The following is a 20,801-nucleotide window of genomic DNA, read 5'->3' on the forward strand; positions in this document are numbered from 1 at the left end:
CTGATATCGTAGCATGTAAAGCCACCCTTAGTGTCTGACAACAACTGTCCAATTAAATTGTATATAAAACCCCACACAATTAGTATACTGTAAAGGTCATGTGACTTACATCAGCCTCTACAACAGCATTGGCTAAGCGTTACCACAGAAATCATATAACGTCACACCTAAGCTGCCCTATACTAAATATGTCCTTCGTTACCTATAGCACCCAGAGCTTTTTGACCTCTAACAAAATAGAAGCAGAGCTGTGATTGGTTGCTATAAGCCACCTGATAAATATCCAGGGTAACTGTCAAAACAGCCAATATAATACCTCATAAAATCACACAGTTAGTATACAGGTAAGGTCATGTGACTTACATCAGCCTGTCCATAATAGGAGTCTATAATAACAGATCAGTTCTCAGCTCAATTGACTTTAATGGAGACATGTTTTTTGATGAGTAACTGTAAAGCACCAGGGTTAAATTTTCCCGTCGAAACATAGTCTATAACGTTGCCAGAGTCACATGGGGCATCTGTGCAAAATTTCGAGATTGTAAATGCGACGATGCGGATTCCTTTAGTGGACATACACACACACATACATACACACATACACTCAGTTTTATATATTAGATTTTTTTTCTTCACTGCTCCTGCCAATGGCTTTTTTCCTGCCGTGATTCGCAGGCAATCCCGTATGTTTTGTGGCTGGAAATCAAGGGCCAAATATGCTGGGAGGGGACTTGAAACTCACAAGGGAAATGCCAAAATACTTGTCAAGTAACGAATATCCCAAATACCTTAACATTCGTGCGAGTAAGGAATAGTGCTGAAAATATTCACTCATCACTAATGATTACCTATATTTTTTTTTATTTTCTTGCCACACATCTTATGACTCCAGAATTTTTTTTTATCTAAGATCTCATCTAAACAGAGCATAGATAGGTAATTATTTAGGAGGGAAATAATGCCATACTTTGAAGAAAAGACTGATGGAGCATATTTCTGCTTCAGTTCCACTAGAGATAAAAACTGGTCTTAAGGCTACTTTACACACTGCGATATCGGTCCCGATATCGCTAGTGTGGGTACCCGCCCCCATCTGTTGCGCGACACGGGCAAATCGCTGCCCGTGGCGCACAACATCGCCCAGACCCGTCACACATACTTACCTGCCCGGCGACGTCGCTGTGACCGGCGAACCGCCTCCTTTCTAAGGGGGCGGTCCGTGCGGCGTCACAGCGACGTCACTGAGCGGCCGCCCAATAGCAGCAGAGGGGCGGAGATGAGCGGGACGTAACATCCCGCCCACCTCCTTCCTTCCTCATAGCGGCCGGGAGGCAGGTAAGGAGAGCTTCCTCGTTCCAGCGGCGTCACACATAGCGATGTGTGCTGCCGCAGGAGCGACGAACTACATCGTTACTGCTGCAGTAACGATATTCGAGAATGGACCCCCATGTCACCGATGAGCGATTTTGCACGTTTTTGCAACGATGCAAAATCGCTCATCGGTGTCACACGCAGCAACATCGCTAATGCGGCCGGATGTGCGTCACCAATTCTGTGACCCCAACGAGTTCACATTAGCGATGTCGCAGCGTGTAAAGCCCCCTTTAGATGCCTCTCTCAAGGAAAACATATTGAATTTTGCAGTTGAATGCATGCTACCCAGATGGTTTGATTATCATACTGATCTGTTGTATTTTTATTAACATTTCTCAGATAATATCCTATTTTAGATAACTGTAGGTACGGAAAGTATTCACAGCCCTTTAAATGTTTCACTCTTTGTTTTATTGCAGCCATTTGGTAAATTCAAAAAAGTTAATTTTTTTCTCAGTAATGTTCACACTGCACCCCATCTTGACAGAAAAAAACAGAAATGTAGAATTTTTTGCAAATGTATTAAACAAGAAAAACTGAAATATCACATGGTCATAAGTATTCAGAACCTTTGCTCAGTATTGAATAGAAGCTCCCTTGTGAGCTAGTACAGCCATGAGTCTTCTTGGGAATGATGCAACAAGGTTTTCACACCTGGATTTGGGGATTCTCTGCCATTCTTCCTTGTAGATTCTCTCCAGTTCCAACAGGTTAGATGGTAAACATTGGTGGACAGCCATTTTCAGGTCTCTCCAGAGATGCTCAATTGGGTTTAGGTCAGGGCTCTGGGCCAGTCAAGAATGGTCACAGAGTTGTTCTGAAGCTACTCCTTTGTTATTTTAGCTGTGTGCTTAGGGTCATTGTCTTGTTGGAAGGTGAACCTTCAGCCAAATCTGAGGTCCAGAGCACTCTGGAAGAGGTTTTCTTCTAGGATATCTCTGTTCTTGGTCACATTAATCTTTCCTTCAATTTCAACTGTGACGCCCCTGACCTTATCAGGGTGTCACAGGGAACTGCACTCCTTTCTCTTATAGTGCAGAACTCATCCTCCATGGTTCTGGGATCCTAACTCAAATCCTAGCCACACCTCACACCACACCCTGCCAGGCACACCAGTGGGTGGTCTAGCTAGAAAAGGGCCACCCGCCTAGGGGTCAGGCAGCCTGGTGGGAGGGAGATAGTCAGATCAGGAGTAGCCCTCAGAGAATGAGGAGCTGAGGGAGTTGGAGCTCCCTGGAAGACTTTGGTTAGGTCGCAGACCAGTCAGAGACCCGGTCACAGGGTATTCGAGAAGGGTGCCCAGACTTAGTTTTGGAGAATGGTCGGCACCGGAAAGACCAGTAACCAGACCGGTACTGAGTACGGCAGGGTACAGGACCCTAGATCAGGGAGTAGATTCACGCAACCTGGTAATTCACTTGTGGAGGATAGTCTCTTTATGAACTTTCCCCAAGAGCTCAGAGATCGAAGGCACCAACACAACTAGCGGGATAGGGTTTTCCAGCTTATGCGGCCTACAGAAATCCCAAGTGTCAGCTATCGAGAGCACAGCTCCCCTATTTAAATATATAGGGAGCGCGACCTCGACAGCTTCAAGCCGAAGGGTCACTTAGGAACTTCTACAATTGTGCATGGAGGCAGACTCCAGACCACTAACAATACCAGCGGGGACGGATTTCCGGACAAGCTCCCCAGAGTGGCAGCGGCACCCAGAGACTTGGTTTACTGCTGTATCAGAGTCTGCTTAATAGTTGCATCAACATCCACACAGTCTGAGTGAGTACACTGCTCTCCCTGCGTCCTGCCTGCCCATACAGCCCGCACCATGACATCCTCCCCCTAATCCTCCAGATTCACGGGGTATCCCCTACCCGTGGAGGGAACACCATCTGGCTTCCCCGCTCCATCTCCCCTGGTACTCTCATCGGCAGCGGCGGTACTCCCCTTACCGCGAACCACGGGTGGCGTCACAAACTCTCCCTTGTAAATATTCCCCCCTTTTACAATTCAAAGTGACCGCAAGCCCCAGAGTCTGGAGACCCTCGAGCCACAGTGACCCCGGATCTGAGCAATTCGACTGCTGCAGAGGTGGCACACAACCAGTTGTTCTGCCCCTGTAGCTGAAAAACACCCTCATAACATGATGCTGCCACCACCATGTTTGACTGTTGGGATTGTATTGGGCAGGTGATGAGCAGTGCCTAGTTTTCTCCTCACATACTGCTTAGAATTATCACCAAAAAGTTCTATCTTCGTCTCATCAGACCAGAGAATCTTATTTCTCATAGTCTAGGAGTCCTTCATATGTTTTTTTTTTTTGCAAACTTTATGTGGGCTTTCATATGTCTTGCACTGAGGAGAGACTTCTGTTGGGCCACTCTGCCATAAAGGTCTGACTGGTGGAGGGCTGCAGTGACAGTTGACTTTTTAGAACTTTCTCCTATCTCCCTGCTGCATATCTGGAGCTCAGCCACACTGATATTGAAGTTCTTCTTTCCTCTCTCCCTAAGACTCTTCTCCCACGATTGCTCAGTTTGGCTGGACGGCCAGGTCTAGGAAGAGTTTTGGTGGTCCCAAACTTCTTCCATTTAAGGATTATGGAAGCCACTGTGCTCTTAGGGACCTTGAGTACTGCAGAAATTATTTTGTAACCTTGGCCAGATCTATGCCTTGCCACAATTCGGTCTCTGAGCTCCTTGGGCAGTTTCTTTGACCTCATGGTTCTCATTTGGTCTGACATGAACTGTGAGCTCTGAGGTGTTATATAGAAAGGTGTGTGCCTTTCCAAATCAAGTCCTATCAGTTTAATGAAACACAGCTGGACTCCAATGAAGGAGTAGCACCATCTCAAGGAGGATCACAAAGAAATGGAAAGCATGTGACTTAAATATGGGTGTCTGAGCAAAGGGTCTGAATACTTATGACCATGTGATATTTCAGTTTTTTTTGTTTAATAAATTTGCAAAACTTTCTACATTTCTGTTTTTTTTCTGACAAGATGAGGTGCAGAGTTTACATTAATGAGAAAAAAAAATGAACTTTTTTGAATTTACCAAATGGCTGCAATGAAACAAAGAGTGAAACATTTAAAGGGGTCTGAATACTTTCCGTACCCACTGTAATTAATAGGATATCTGTCTGTTATATATTTTGTAAATTATTGTAAGAAACTGGCATATTTACCTTGGTCTAATGGTGATAGGAGGTACTAATTGACATTTAAATATTCATTGAGTGGGTTGAATTTTGTGTGGTGTCATTTCTGGAAAATACATATGTTAGAATTCTTGGTAATTTTAAGTATGATGTCCTATGAATAAGAACATTGTCAGAAATGCATAAGAATGTGGAATTGTATGCCTAGAATTATTATTTTTAATCTATTTTATGGAAGATTAATAAAGACTTATTGCTTTTATCCGATGCAGGATTTTTTCTGAGTATTTTGTCTATTTTGGAAACTACACTCAATTAATTCATCAAGGGCTGTGGTGAAGATATTACATCCACAAGTACTTCACGTACTTTTATAAAATTTTAATGTAAAAAAGAAAAATTACATTTTTTTCACATAAATGTAGGTTTAGCACCAAATTTTACATTTTCACAAGGGTAACCGAAGAAATAAATTACACAACAAATAAATCAATTCAACCCCATCACTAATGAAACAGAGCATCACAACCCTCATCTATACTGAAATACATAATCATAATGACCAGCAGTGCAGAAATACATCATCAGAGCAATAAACAGTACAGAAACACATCATTATAACCTCCATCAGTACAGAAACACAGCATCACATCCCGCATCAGTACAGCAATACATTACCAGAACCGCTAGTAGTACAGAAATGCATATCTAGAATTCCCATCAGTAAAGAAACAGAGCATCACATTCCTCATCAGTACAGAAAGACATCATCAAAACCACCAGCAGTACAGAAATAATCATTAGAACTACTGGCAGCACATAAATCTATCACAAGAACCACCATCAGTACAAAAACACAGCATCAAAATCACCATCAGTACATGGTACATCAGTTGTAATGTCAGGTCAGACCCATATATATTTGTATTGCATGAACCTGCAACTCCTTGTCCTTAACAATAGTAAGAAGATATTGGGAGTTGTTATCATTCATCAGACTGCAGACCATACAAGAATCACAATACTGATGAGAATTAATCAGTATCGCAAACAATCATTTACAGCCAGGTATTTCATAGATGATGTTTTTTCTGATTGAAATAGCTCTGTTTCTTTTCTTTATCTTGTCCAGATGCCATGATGACTTTTTACATTTACAGCTCACCTGTGCAGACTTCCCTCTTCTCTGGTCTTCTGCAGCGTATCTTGGCACTATACTCTTAAGAATAGCAGAGTGATTATAATGCTCCTGAATAAAAATATCTGCCCTAGGCTGTGATTCTGAATAAGTAATTGATCCTCATTATTCTCCCTTTTATGGTATATGCCCTCCACACTACCTTCTCCTTCCCATTCTGGGCCCCCTCTTCACACTGTCTTTTCACATTGTGTCCCCCTCATACTGCCCTTTCTTTATATTGTGCTTCCTCTCCTTGTACTCCCCTGCCTCGGCATACTGTTCCATCCTTGCTGTGGCATCACACTGTCCCCCATGCTGCCCCCTCTCTGTACTGCCACCCACCCACACTACACAGTCTCTATTCTGTGTCCCTTCACATTATTATCATCCCATACTGTCTTCTCACTTCCTCCGCACCCCCTCACTACCAATACTGTGTCTGCACCCATCCCTCCTTATACCTCATAATCTGTCCGCATACATTCCCCCTTGCTCCCCATACTGTGTTCTTAGAATTACCCCTTTGTTCCACATACTGTCCTCAAATTTCTTCCCCCTTTGCTCTGTGTACTGTGTACACATACATCAAAAACAGGAGAATGCAAGTGGAATAAAGATGCATACAAAAGGGTTAAGTATATTGAAACCATTAAATCATGAGATATACGCACATATGGCACAAATTAATGGAAATTGTACCCGCGGGCATAAGTGCATACACTGTACCAACAAAAAATAATCACAGTAATTTAGAAATAAAGTCACAAAAACAAGAGTCAAAATATATACAGTGATCTAAAAATTGGAATGCATGTGCTAAGTAGTAATTACTGAACTCATATGAAAACAGTAATTGGATTAAATAAATATAATACCTGTGTGGATGCTGGAATTGCCCAAATGCCCAAAAAAGAAACCCTGACTTGCTTTAACATGTGTGAAATGCCGCTTTTTAAAGGGGAGTTCTGAAATTTCTCCCCCCTGCTCCCCATACTGTGTCCACATGCATCCAGATACCTCACTCCGCATACTGTGTCCTCAAATTCCCCCACCTGTTACCTGTACTGTGTCTTCAATTTCTTCCCTTGATCCCTACGCCGATCTTCATACTGTGTTCTCAACCCCCACTACAGGGGGCAGTAAAACACAGCCTTCGAGTAGATACCTCAGACCACGGCATCAGTCGGCTATAGACAAATTCCCCACCTGCCCCCCTTAGATACACCACTTCACTTTCTACACAGTGAAAGCTTTGTAAAACCAGCTGATTGATCACCTATTCAACACTAGAATTACTTTGATGGATTTTAAAATCCTGGTTTATATTTTATATACTGGTGTGTCATTGTCTCCTTTGACAGGACTATCTCTCCATAAAGTCATTTATGCAATTTTACGTGATTATTTACAATACATCTCACTTTATTTACATCCACATGACTGAGTGATAAATGCTGTTAACTCACAGAAATGGTCATTTGAACACTTGGTCATTTATATGGCACCCTTTTGGTTCTAATATCAATAGTTACATGAAATAATGAGCAATTTTTTTGTCTATTTTTTACAGCAATTACCTGTGAATTTAGTAATCGCATATTTAAAGATAAGGCTGTTATTAGCTACACATGTCCTCGTGGGCAAAGGCCAAAATCAGATCTTGTGCAATGCTTTAATTATGGATGGGGTCCACCAACTATATGTGAAGGTAAGCCTTTTTATCTGAACATGAAGTGCATTGGTAATGTCAAAAATATGCCCTGTTATTATTTATATGAGTGTTCTGGCTGCTTGTATGCTTTATTATTAACTCTACTATTTTAGAGTACGTGTTTTCTGTCTAATTACAACTTAGTTTCATCTTACTAAAAATATAAACATTTACTGCTCTCCACACCCATCATCCTGGGCATGGAGATCAGTGTCTATGCCAATACCAGACAGCGGATGGCGCTGTAAGAGGGCACAAATGACAGTGATGTTATGTGCTGCACTGCTTACACGCTAATCAGTTCCCAGCATGCCAGCATCAGAGGAGGAGACCGGGGGAGTCGAGGGAAGGTGAGTATAATCTATTTTTTTAATGAGTGCAGCACAATGGGATATCTTATGTAGCAGGATGAGGGTATATACCAGGATGGGGCCATGATGGAGACATATATACCAGAATGGAGTCATGATAGGGTAGGGACTTATATACTAGGATGGGGCATAATGAGGACATATATACCAGGATGAGGCCTTGATGGGGACATATACACAAGAATGGGGCTATGATGTGGACATATATACCCCAATGGAGCCATGATTGAGACATATATACAAGGATGGGGACGTGATGAGGACATTTATACCAGGACGGAGCAATGATAAGGGCATAAATTCCAGGATTGGGCAATAATGAAGACATATATACCAGGATGGGGCTATGATGGGGACATATGTACCAGGACAGGCCATGATGGGAGACATATATACCAGGATGGTATATACAAGTTGGGCCTATAATGTGGACATATACCAGGATGGGGCCAGGACGTGGACATATACCAGTATGGGCCATGATGGGGACATATAGACCAGGATATAGTCATGATGGGGTCATACAGTATATACCATGTTGGAGCAATGATTGGAACATATACAGTATATACAGACGATATGTACCAGGATAAAGCCACATTGTAGGTCATACACCAGGATAGATTACATATTTACCAGGAAAAAAGACCAGGATGGGTACATTAATACAGGATGGAGTCATTACTACACAAACACAATGAGGGCGGTAAGTGAACTCATATGTCTTTATAGGATTTAGAATACTACAATGGCCCATGCATCCATCCAACTTACAGGGGGCAGGCTCAAACTTTGCATCAGGCCCATTGGACCCTAGATACACCACTGATTGGTGCTGTGGAAAAATATCATATTATATTGCACTGTGTGCAGAATTATTAGGCAAGTTGTATTTTAGAGGATTTTTTTTATTATTGATCAACAATTATGTTCTCAATCAACCCAAGAGACTCATAAATTTCAAAGCTTAATATTTTTGGAAGTTGGAGTGTTTTTTTTAGATTTGGCTATCTTAGGAGAATATCTGTTTTTGCAGGTAACTATTACTGTGCAGAATTATTAGCGGTATCAACCACTGAGGACTCTCAGTTCGTTTAAACAGAATTATTAGGCAACTTAATAAAAACCAAACATATTCCCCTCTCACTTGTTTATTTTCACCAGGTAAACCAATATAACTGCACAAAATTTAGAAATAAACATTTCTGACATGCAAAAACAAAACCCAAAAAAATTAGAAACCAATATAGCCACCTTTCTTTCTGATGACACTCAACAGCCTACCATCCATAGATTCTGTCAGTTGCTTGATCTGTTTACGATCAACATTGCATGCAGCAGCCACCACATCCTTCCAGACACTGTTCCAAGGGGTGTACTGTTTTCCTTCCATGTAGATCTCACATTTTATGAGGGACCACAGGTTTTCTGTGGGGTTCAGATCAGGTGAACAAGGGGGCCATGTTATTATTTTTTCATCTTTCAGACCTTTACTGGCCAGCCACACTGTGGAGTAGTTAGATGCATGTGATGGAGCATTGTCCTGCATGAAAATGATGTTTTTCTTGAACGATACCAACTTCTTCCTGTACCACTGCTTGAAGAAGTTGTTAAAATGTCCCTTAGTATTGCACACCTTGTGCTTTTTGATACTCCAGTAACGATGCAACTCTGAAATATGGCCAAACTGGTGGCAAATCGCATGTTGGCAGCTTCACGCTTGATTTTCCTCAATTCATGGGCAGTTGTTTTGCGCCTTTTTTGCCCAACATGCTTCTTGCGATCCTGTTGGCTATTTAGCATGAAACGCTTGATTTGGTGATCACACTTCAAAAGTTTGGCAGTTTCAAGACTGCTGCATCCCTCTGCAAGACATCTCACAATATTGGACTTTTCATAGCAAATCAAATCTCTCTTCTGACCCATTTTGCCAAAAGAAAGGACGTTGCCTAATAATTAAGCACACCTTATATAGGGTGTTGATGTCATTACATCACACCCCTCCTCATTAGAGATGCACATCACCTGATTTACTTAATTGGCAGTTGGCTCTCAAGCCTATAAGCTTGGAGTAGGACAACATGTATAAAAAGGATCATGTGATCAAAATACTCATTTGCCTAATAATTCTGCACACAGTGTAGAGCTGTGTGGGGACCATCATACACTATTGGGTCTACTGTGAAAAATCAAACTATGCTCAGTCTGTATCACTCTGTACTGGAGCTATGGGTAGGACAACCATCTATATTGTGGCTGTGGGAGCCCATCATAATATATAGGAGATGGTTATACTATATATAAGGTTATGGGGGGACAATCATACTGTATTAGGGCTGCGGGGGCCAGCATTTTGTGGCATTTTATTATGCAAATTATATTTTTCTCTGATTTTCCTAAATGGTCGGTGAAAATGACAGTCTAATAAAAGTTATCACCCATTAGAGTATACATCGAATTTTATTGAAGAAACCTCCCAATAATAGTATAATCTTCAAAATTAAAAAAAACCTCAAAATGCACTGTTCCAAATTATTAGGCACAGTAGAGTTTCTAAACATTTTATATGTTTTAAAGAACTGAACATGCTCTTTTGTGAAATTTGCAGCATTAGGAGGTCACATTCACTGAAATAAAAAGCTATTTAAATCCAAAACATCCTAACAGGCCAAGTTACATGTTAACATAGGAACCCTTCTTTGATATCACCTTCACAATTCTTGCATCCATTGAACTTGTGAGTTTTTGGAGAGTTTCTGCTTGAATTTCTTTGCATGTTTTGATGTGAACTGCCTCCCACCCTCATAGATCTTTTGCTTGATGATACTTCAAAGGTTCTCTTTAGGGTTGAGGTCAGGGGAAGATGGTGGCATACCATATGTTTATCTCCTTTTATGCCCTTAGCAGCCAATAACACAGAGGCAGCGGTGTACCGTCAATAGAGGCAGGCAACGCCAGTGCTATGGGGCCCATGACCTGAAGGGGGCCCCGTAATGGCTGCCTGCTGTGTCTGTGATTTCGTTTTCCTCATTCCCAGCACGGGCTGCCCAGTCACCAAGCAGCTGATTAAGGCCACAGGGGGCCCACACTGTTTGTACAGCTGCAGTTGACCGCAACACAGAGGAGCAGACTCACCCACACTGCACACCGCGCGGCCTCTGCTGAAGAAGAGGGAGTGGCCAGGCAGCATCTTCTACCAGTCAGAGAGGTGTAAGAGATGCCAGAAGGAGAACTGCCAATAAGGAGAGGGGGCGGAGCTTGTTCAGTACAGTGCGGGAGATTGAAAATATGGAAAGCTAAACAGGGCAGAAGGATCAGAGACCTGAGCATTGCACGCAGAGAAAAGAGGGAGAAGGAGTAGAAAAATGAGGAGAAGCGAGAACAGAAGGAATTGAAAGAAGAAGCAAAGAACAGGATCTGAGCACAGCCATGACGACTGACAGGAAGTACATGCAACAGAAAGGCTGGAGGCTGCCACTAACATGCTCTCTCACAGCTCAGGAGCAGGTGAGTATTATAATGTACAAATGTCTGCCTGTAACACTACAAAAAGAAAGTGTCCTGTCACATCCGTGTGTATTATCCCTGTACTGTGACATCACTGTGTGTGTATTATCCCTGTACTGTGACATCACTGTGTGTATTATCTCTGTACTGTGACATCACTGTGCGTGTTAACCCTGTACTGTGACATCACTGTGTGTGTTATCCTTGTACTGTGACGTCACTTTGTGTGTGTTAACCCTGTACTGTGACATCACTGTGTGTATGTTAATCCTGTACTGTGACATTAATGTGCGTGTGTTAACCCTGTATTGTGACATCACTGTGTGTTTTAACCCTGTACTGTGATATCTCTGTGTGTGTTAACCCTGTACTATGACATCACTGTGTGTTAACCCTGTACTGTGTCATCACTCTGTGTGTTAATCCAGTACTATGACATCCCTGTGTGTGTTATCCCTGTGCTGTGAGATCACTGTGTGTGTGATAACCCTGAACTGTGATATCTCTGTGTGTTAACCCTGTACTGTGACATCACTGTGTGTGTGTGTTAACCCTGTACTGTGACATCACTGTGTGTGTTAACTAGAGTTGAGCGCGGTTCGGGGTTCGTGGTTCTCCAGTTCGCAGTTCGAGTGATTTTAGGGGGTGTTCTACATAGAACTAGAACTCGAGCTTTTTGCTAAAGCTCGATAGTTCTAGATGCGTTCGAGAACGGTTATAGCAGCAAAAAGCAGGTCTTTTTACAGCTACAGTGTGCAGGAGCCATCGCTGGCAGCCTGCCAGGAGCTGGTAACCAAGATAAACATCGGGTATCCAAGCAAAGCGCTTTGGTTAGTAACCCGATGTTTATCCTAGTTAAGTGCAGGAAGCCCACACTTTCCCGCTCAGCTCGCTCCGCCCCCTCCTGCACGCGGCATGTATACATACACACACACACACACACAGACACACACACACACGCACGTCCGTCATCCTTGCACTCTGCACACATGGTCCCGCTCGGCTTACCTGCAGTGATGAAGTCCCGACCTCAGCGCTGTCACTGTCCTCCATGGCCGCCGCTTGTCACATCACCTTCTCTCGCTTCCAACCCGAGACTGACTAGCGGTGACGTCACGGGCCTCTCGCGATACTTGGCTGTGAAGGCGGCGGTCATTGAACTCAGTGACAGGGGCTGTCAGCAGTGCAGGAGATCAGCGCAGGTAATGTACCTCGCTGACAGCAGCACTTGTCATGCCCTGCAGTGACCTGGGCTGACCCATTGATGTTAGCTCAGGTCACTGCACCTCTCTCCCAGCCAATGGGGAACATCCTGCTCTTCATTGACTGGGACAGTGTGGATCGTCATGGCAACCCCTTGGATTACACCAGACCTGGATTTGTTTTTCTTTCTAATAAATTGGTTAAAGAGGGAATGTATTAGGGAGTATTTTTTCAAATAAAAATGTGTTTGTCGTCTATTTTTTTTTATTACTGACTGGGTTGGTGATGTCGGGTATCTGATAGACGCCTGACCTCACCAACCCCAGGAATTGATGCCAGGTGACATTACACATCTAGTATTAACCCCATATATTACCCAGTTTGCCACCGCACCAGGGCGCGGGATGAGCTGGGGCGAAGCACCAGGATTGGCACATCTAATGGATGCGCCACTTCTGGGGCGGCTGCGGCCTGCTATTTTTAGGCTGGGGAGAGTCCAATAACCATGGACCTCCCTAGTCTGAGAATATCAGACCCCAGCTGTCTGCTTTACCTTGGCTGGTGATCCAATTTTGGGGGGACCCCTACGTGTTTTTTTTTTTTAATTATTTAATTTAAAATAACAGCGTGGGGTGCCCTCAGTTTTGGATTACCAGCCAAGGTGAGGTTGCCAGCTGTGGTCTGCAGGCTGCAGCCGTCTGCTTTACCCTAGCTGGCCACAAAACTAGGGGGATCCCTACGTCATTTTTTTTCATTTTTTTGGCTAAATACAAAGCTAAGCACCCCTTAGTGCCACATGAAAGGCACCAAAGGGTGCAAAATTACAAAATGCAGGAGAGTGGGACATTATGTGTCTTTCTGCCATTATAATGACAGAAAAGACTGATATGAAGTGCACAAGCACAAGAAAATCACCAGAGCGCTCTACGCTGTGAAAAGCAGTAGAAAATGGCACTGGAGTGAACATGTGACCGCCTCATGTAGGATGAAGCTATGGATCCTGGGTAAATTTATGCATTTACCCTCCTTCAGTTTTTTTGCAGTACACAAAAAAAACGGAAGGCACACGGATGACAAACAGATGACATACGGACCGTCTACGGAACGGAAACGGATGCCACACGGATGCAGCCGTGAAAAAAAATGGACTGTTTTTTTGCAGACCGCAAAAATGGTTCGGTCGTGTTAATGTAGCCTTATTCTGATCTGCCGTTTATAAACAGCAGGCAGAAATACAGTGCCTACAAGTAGTATTCAACCCCCTGCAGATTTAGCAGGTTTGATAAGATGCAAATAAGTTAGAGCCTGCAAACTTCAAACAAGAGCAAGGATTTATTAACAGATGCATAAATCTTACAAACCAACAAGTTATGTTGCTCAGTTAAATTTTAATAAATTTTCAACATCAAAAAGTGTGGGTCAATTATTATTCAACCCCTAGGTTTAATATTTTGTGGAATAACCCTTGTTTGCAATTACAGCTAATAATCGTCTTTTATAAGACCTGATCAGGCCGGCACAGGTCTCTGGAGTTATCTTGGCCCACTCCTCCATGCAGATCTTCTCCAAGTTATCTAGGTTCTTTGGGTGTCTCATGTGGACTTTAATCTTGAGCTCCTTCCACAAGTTTTCAATTGGGTTAAGGTCAGGAGACTGACTAGGCCACTGCAACACCTTGATTTTTTCCCTCTTGAACCAGGCCTTGGTTTTTTTGGCTGTGTGCTTTGGGTCGTTGTCTTGTTGGAAGATGAAATGACGACCCATCTTAAGATCCTTGATGGAGGAGCGGAGGTTCTTGGCCAAAATCTCCAGGTAGGCCATGCTATCCATCTTCCCATGGATGCGGACCAGATGGCCAGGCCCCTTGGCTGAGAAACAGCCCCACAGCATGATGCTGCCACCACCATGCTTGACTGTAGGGATGGTATTCTTGGGGTCGTATGCAGTGCCATCCAGTCTCCAAACGTCACGTGTGTGGTTGGCACCAAAGATCTCGATCTTGGTCTCATCAGACCAGAAAACCTTGAACCAGTCTGTCTCAGAGTCCTCCAAGTGATCATGAGCAAACTGTAGACGAGCCTTGACATGACGCTTTGAAAGTAAAGGTACCTTACGGGCTCGTCTGGAACGGAGACCATTGCGGTGGAGTACGTTACTTAAGGTATTGACTGAAACCAATGTCCCCACTGCCATGAGATCTTCCCGGAGCTCCTTCCTTGTTGTCCTTGGGTTAGCCTTGACTCTTCGGACAAGCCTGGCCTCGGCACGGGAGGAAACTTTTAAAGGCTGTCCAGGCCGTGGAACGCTAACAGTAGTTCCATAATCCTTCCACTTCTGGATGATGCTCCCAACAGTGGAGACAGGTAGGCCCAACTCCTTGGAAAGGGTTTTGTACCCCTTGCCAGCCTTGTGACCCTCCACGATCTTGTCTCTGATGGCCTTGGAATGCTCCTTTGTCTTTCCCATGTTGACCATGTATGAGTGCTGTTCACAAGTTTGGAGAGGGTCTTAATTAGTCAGAAAAGGCTGGAAAAAGAGATAATTAATCCAAACATGTGAAGCTCATTGTTCTTTGTGCCTGAAATACTTCTTAATACTTTAGGGGAACCAAACAGAATTCTGGTGGTTTGAGGGGTTGAATAATAAATGACCCTCTGATTAAACTTTTCTCAATTTAAAAAAAAAAAAAAAAAAAAAAAAAAGAAATAACATTCTTTTTTGCTGCAGTGCATTTCACACTTCCAGGCTGATCTACAGTCCAAATGTCACAATGCCAAGTTAATTCCGAATGTGTAAACCTGCTAAATCTGCAGGGGGTTGAATACTACTTGTAGGCACTGTAAGTGAATAACGCCCCCCAGCGTCAGAAAATCTCCGGGGTTTCAGGGCTAGCTGAGACCATGGAGATCATGATTCAGGACGGTTTTTCCGGTCCCCGCTCACGTGATCACAGGTATACACCGTACACCGCTGATCCCGTTACAGTAAATCACAGCGCCGGTAAAAAATTATTTATCTCCCATCTGGCATGAACAAACATGATAAATCTCCTCCCCGGTCCCCCGGTGTCGCCAAAGTGCCCCCCCGATGCCCTCCCAGAAATCCAAGATGGCCGCGCGCACAGCAGCGCGCCGGACGCATTCACCCTACTCCTCTGATTTCTGTCGCATGTGCCATGACACATGCGACAGAAAACTCCTCCCCAGGCCCTGCCAGGTCACCCCCTATAACCCCACCGGTGTTCCCCGGTGTCCCACGGTACCTGTGCAGCGTTGATCCCCCCACGGCCCTCTCCTTCACAATAGACGTTGCCGCATGCACAGAGCGGCTGTCAGCTCAGCTTCCTGTGTTCAGACACAGTGAGTGGTGGTTATGCATCTGTAAGCTAAATGGGCGGCACGGTGGCTCAGTGGTTAGCAATGCAGTCTTGCAGCGCTGAGGTCCTGAGTTCAATTCTCACCAAGGACACCATCTGCAAGGAGTTTGTATGTTCTCCCCGTGTTTGCGTGGGTTTCCTCCGGGTACTCCGGTTTCCTCCCACACTCCAATGACATACAGCGCTATGGAATTAATAACGCTATATAAATGAATAAATTATTATTATTACTGCAATGCCCTGCTCATGAGGTAAGGAACATAATTGATCAGGAGAGCTATATACTACATTTCCAAATGGAGGGATTTGCTTTTATAGTTTCCCTGCTGAACGACTACCAAACATGAGAGTCCATTATACGCCACAAGAAAATACATCTAAATAGCGAGCTCTGTTGTTAAGTATTCATTCAGCTGGATAACTGGACTTAAAGGGGTATTCCATCTCCAAGATCCTATCCCCAATATATAGTAGGTGGAATAGCAATAATATCAGCAAATACTAGTGATGAGCGAGCATGCTTGTAACTACTCGGTACTCGCACGAGTATCGCTGTACTCGGGCTGCTCGGCGGGGACCGAGTAATCTCGCGATACTCGTGCTGTACTCGTGGTCTTCATCCCTGCATGTTGGCGCTCTTTTGAGAGCCAGCCCTCATGCAGGGATTGGCTGGCAGACCACTGCAATGCCACAGCCCTGTTAGTTGTGGAATTGCAGTGATTGGCCGGCCTGCACAGCGTGACCGAGCCTTTATACCGGCCGGCGCGCTGTGCTCTGCTCACAGCTATCCAGACAGTGAGTGCAGGGAGAGTGTCGCTGATTCAGGGAAAGCTTTGCGGCCCTTTATAGCTTTTTCAGTTGCAGGGCTGCAAACAGTGTGACCAAAAGTCCTTCTCAGGACTATTCTAGTTGTATACAGGCAGGGTATAGCCAGGTCGGAGTACAGTAGCAGAGTCCTTCTCAGGACTATTGTTGCTATATACAGGCAGGGTATAGCCAGGTCTGAATACAGGCTAGTGACCAGAAGAGTCCTTGTCAGGACTATTGCACCAGTATACAGGCAGGCAGGCAGGCAGGGTATATATAGCCATTCCTAGTGGTGACCGTATACCAGCCTTCATCATATCTGGGGCTGGTGTACACAGTCTAAAACAGTCCAGATAGTGTCTGACTTGTCTGTAATTGTCGCTCCCCAAAAAAACCTGTTAGGTTCTTATTGCGTCCGTGCTTGGTTTTTAAAACCGCACGTGTGTGCCTGTCGGTGGCAGCGTACAGGTGCACTTGTGTGCAATTTCCACAAACTTTGATATAACGCACAAGTAGTGAATACACGTCAGCACAGCATTGCAAAATGCGCAAGGGCATTGGCAAGGAACAAGGAAGTGGACGTGATGGTGGTGCAGGCAGAGGCCGAGGTCGTGGGCAAGCTCTAATTTCGCCACAACAAAGGGACACATCTAGTCGCTCGCACGTCCTGTCCCAAATTCTTGGGGACCGCAGCAGTACACCACTCTTGAACCAAGACCAGTGTCAACAGGTTGTTAGTTGGATAGCAGATAATGCTTCCAGTCAGATTGGCACCACCACAAACACTCTGTCTGCCACACGGTCAAGTGTCAGTAGCCGTGATACTGCACCGCACATTTCTGAACCTGATCCTCCTTCCTACCACCAGGCTGAGTACACGTCCTCCTCGGACATTAATGATCCCACACTTGGACACTCGGAAGAGCTGTTCACGTTTCCATTCACACATTCTGGCCTCTCGCCAGCTCATATTGAAGTGGGTCATGAGGAGATCGTCTGTACAGATGGCCAAATATTTGAGCAGCCACGTTCTCACGAAGTTGGCAACGTGTCTCAACAAGTGGTGGACGATGATGAGACACAATTGTCAGGAAGTCAGGAGGAGGAGCAGGGTGCGGAAGAGGAAGACGACGTGGTGGATGATCCAGTAACTGACCCAACCTGGCAGGAGGATATGCAGAGCGAGGACAGCAGTGCACAGGGGGAGGGAGGCGTAGCATCACAACAGGCAGTAAGAAGCAGGGTGGTGGCCCCAGGCAGAAGTCAGGCAATTGTTCCCCGGAACAACACGACGACACAAGGTGCCTGTACAAATGTTAGGTCTTCCCGAGTCTGGCAGTTTTTTAAGTTGGATCCAGATGATTCTAAAAAGGCCATTTGCAACACCTGCCGTGCCAGCATCAGCAGGGGTACCAAAACTAGCAGCCTGACCACCACCAGCATGATCAGGCACATGTCAGCCAAGCACCCGACTTTGTGGGAAGTACAACAGAGTCGAGGAGCAGTGCTTGCTGATGTCACTGCTACGTCTTCGCTGGTTGTGCATGCGAGCCAATCCCCTGTCCATGCTGCCTGCGAACAAGCCTCCTCCACTCCTGCACCTGCAGTTGCCTACGCAGAAAGAACACCATCATCAAGCACGTCCTTGTCCCAGCGCAGCGTTCAGTTATCCATTCAGCAAACCTTTGAACGCAGGCGCAAATACACTGCCAACACCCCACATGCCACAGTTCTAAATGCTAACATTTCGCGACTGCTTGCGCTGGAAATGTTGCCTTTTAGGCTGGTGGAGACAGAAGCATTCCGTGACCTGATGGCGGCAGCTGTCCCACGTTACTCGGTCCCCAGCCGCCACTATTTCTCCCGGTGTGCCGTCCCCGCGTTGCATAACCACGTGTCACAAAACATCACACGTGCCCTGAACAACGCTGTTTCACCCAAGGTCCACCTAACCACAGACACGTGGACAAGTGCTTGTGGGCAAGGCCGCTACATCTCGTTGACGGCACACTGGGTTAATATTGTGGAAGCTGGGACCCAGTCTGAGCGAGGGATGGAACACGTCCTTCCCACACCAAGGTTTGCAGGCCCTACCTCAGTCAGTGTTTCACCTACACTCTACAGCTCCGGAATGTCATGCTCTTCAGCCTCCTCCTCCTCCTGCGCATCCTCATCCACTGTACCCTCCACACCAGTCCCAAGCTGGAAGCACTGCAGCACTGCCTCGGCGAAGCGGCAACAGGCTGTGCTGAAGCTAATCTGCATAGGTGACAAACCCCACAATGCAGAAGAGCTGTGGACAGCTCTGAAACAGCAGGCAGATCACTGGCTTACACCTCTGAACCTAAAGCCAGGAAAGGTCGTGTGTGACAATGGCCGGAACCTGGTGGCGGCTTTGAGGCGAGGCCAGCTGACACATGTTCCATGCGTGGCCCATGTGCTCAACCTCGTGGTTCAGCGGTTTCTAAAGTCATACCCAGAGCTGTCTGATCTGCTGGTAAAAGTTCGCCGCCTGTCTGCACATTTTCGAAAGTCACCTACTGCTTCAGCCGGCCTTGCCGGCTTTCAGCGCAGTTTGCATCTTCCGGCTCACAGACTGGTGTGTGATGTCCCCACACGTTGGAATTCAACTCTGCACATGTTGGTCAGGATATGTGAGCAGAAGAGGGCAGTTGTTGAGTACCTGCATCACCTAAGCCGTCGGGAAATGGTTCAAATTCCACACATAACACCTGAGGAGTGGAGATGGATGTCCGACCTATGTACCATCCTCCAAAACTTTGAGGACTCCACCAAGATGGTGAGTGGTGATGACGCCATTATTAGCGTCACCATACCGCTACTCTGCCTTCTAAAACGGTCTCTGCTGAAAAACAAACATGATGCATTGCAGGCGGAGCGCGATGAGTTGCAGCAAGAAACAGTAGTGGGTGTGGGTGATAACACACAGCCCAGCCTCGTCTCATCACAACGTGCAGTGGAGGACTATGACGAGGAGGAGGATGAAGACATGGAGCAACTCTCCGGCCAAATTGAGGATATGACATGCACACCAGTCATATCCTCGGTTCAGCGTGGCTGGCCAGAGGACAGGGTAGAGGAGGAGGAGGAGGAGGAGGAGGAGGAGGACAGCATGTTCAGTCATCTTGTTGGTCAGGCTACTGAAGTCCTGGCTGTTAAGAGTCTGGCGCACATGGCTGACTTTATGGTAAGCTGCCTGTCTCGTGACCCTCGCGTTAAGAACATCTTGGCCGACAATCATTACTGGTTGGTAACACTGTTAGACCCACGCTACAAGGAGAACTTTTTGTCTCTTATTCCCGTGGAGGAGAGGTCAACCAAAATGCAGCAGTTCCGGAAGGCCATAGTCACGGAAGTAGGCAAAGCATTCCCCTCACAAAACGCTAGCGGCATAGGTCAGGAATCAGTGGACAACCGAGGCGTACAGCCGAGAGAGGCACAAGTCCAATCCGCCAGAGGTAGGGGAACAGTCTTTAAGATGTGGGACAGTTTTCTCAGCCCCTCACGTACCACAGCCCCTGAGGTGCGGGGTAGTGCCACAAGAAATCCTAAGTTTGCCCAGATGCTGAAGGAGTACCTTGCAGATCGAACAACTGTACTCCGACATTCCTCTGTGCCTTACAATTATTGGGTATCCAAGCTGGACACGTGGCATGAATTGGCTCTCTACGCCTTGGAAGTCCTGGCCTGCCCTGCCGCTAGCGTTTTGTCAGAGCGTGTTTTTAGTGCCGCAGGTGGAATCATTACAGATAAACGCACCCGCCTGTCAACTGAAAATGCTGACAGGCTGACTCTGATCAAGATGAACAAGGGTTGGATTGGGCCAGACTTCACCACACCACCAGCAAATGAGAGCGGAATTTAAAGTTTGCCATGTACCTCCACTCACCCATGGGTACACACTTCTGGACTTTGGATAATCGCTGGACTGCTCCTCCTTCTCCTCATGCGCCACCATGATGACCGTTACAAATTGCAATACTTAGGCCTTTGTTTCAGGTATACCCCCAGTGGTAAATTTTTTCGCCCATTCTTTGCAGAATGGACATTACAACGACAGGAGACCCGCTCCTTTGCAATGGGAACAATGTTTTG

General features: G+C 45.5%; 1 protein-coding gene across 1 annotated transcript in view; it reads left to right on the top strand.

Annotated features, from left to right (window-relative positions):
- Window positions 1-20,801, top strand: part of CFH (complement factor H) — a 1,163,637-nt gene that overhangs the window by 459,302 nt on the left and 683,534 nt on the right. Inside the window, exon 11 of the mRNA XM_075322035.1 lies at window positions 7,281-7,418. Coding sequence (XP_075178150.1) covers window positions 7,281-7,418 — 138 coding nt within the window. The remainder of the gene's footprint in view (window positions 1-7,280; window positions 7,419-20,801) is intronic.

Source organism: Anomaloglossus baeobatrachus, chromosome 8 (genome assembly GCF_048569485.1).
Source record: "Anomaloglossus baeobatrachus isolate aAnoBae1 chromosome 8, aAnoBae1.hap1, whole genome shotgun sequence".
NCBI lineage: Eukaryota > Metazoa > Chordata > Amphibia > Anura > Aromobatidae > Anomaloglossus > Anomaloglossus baeobatrachus.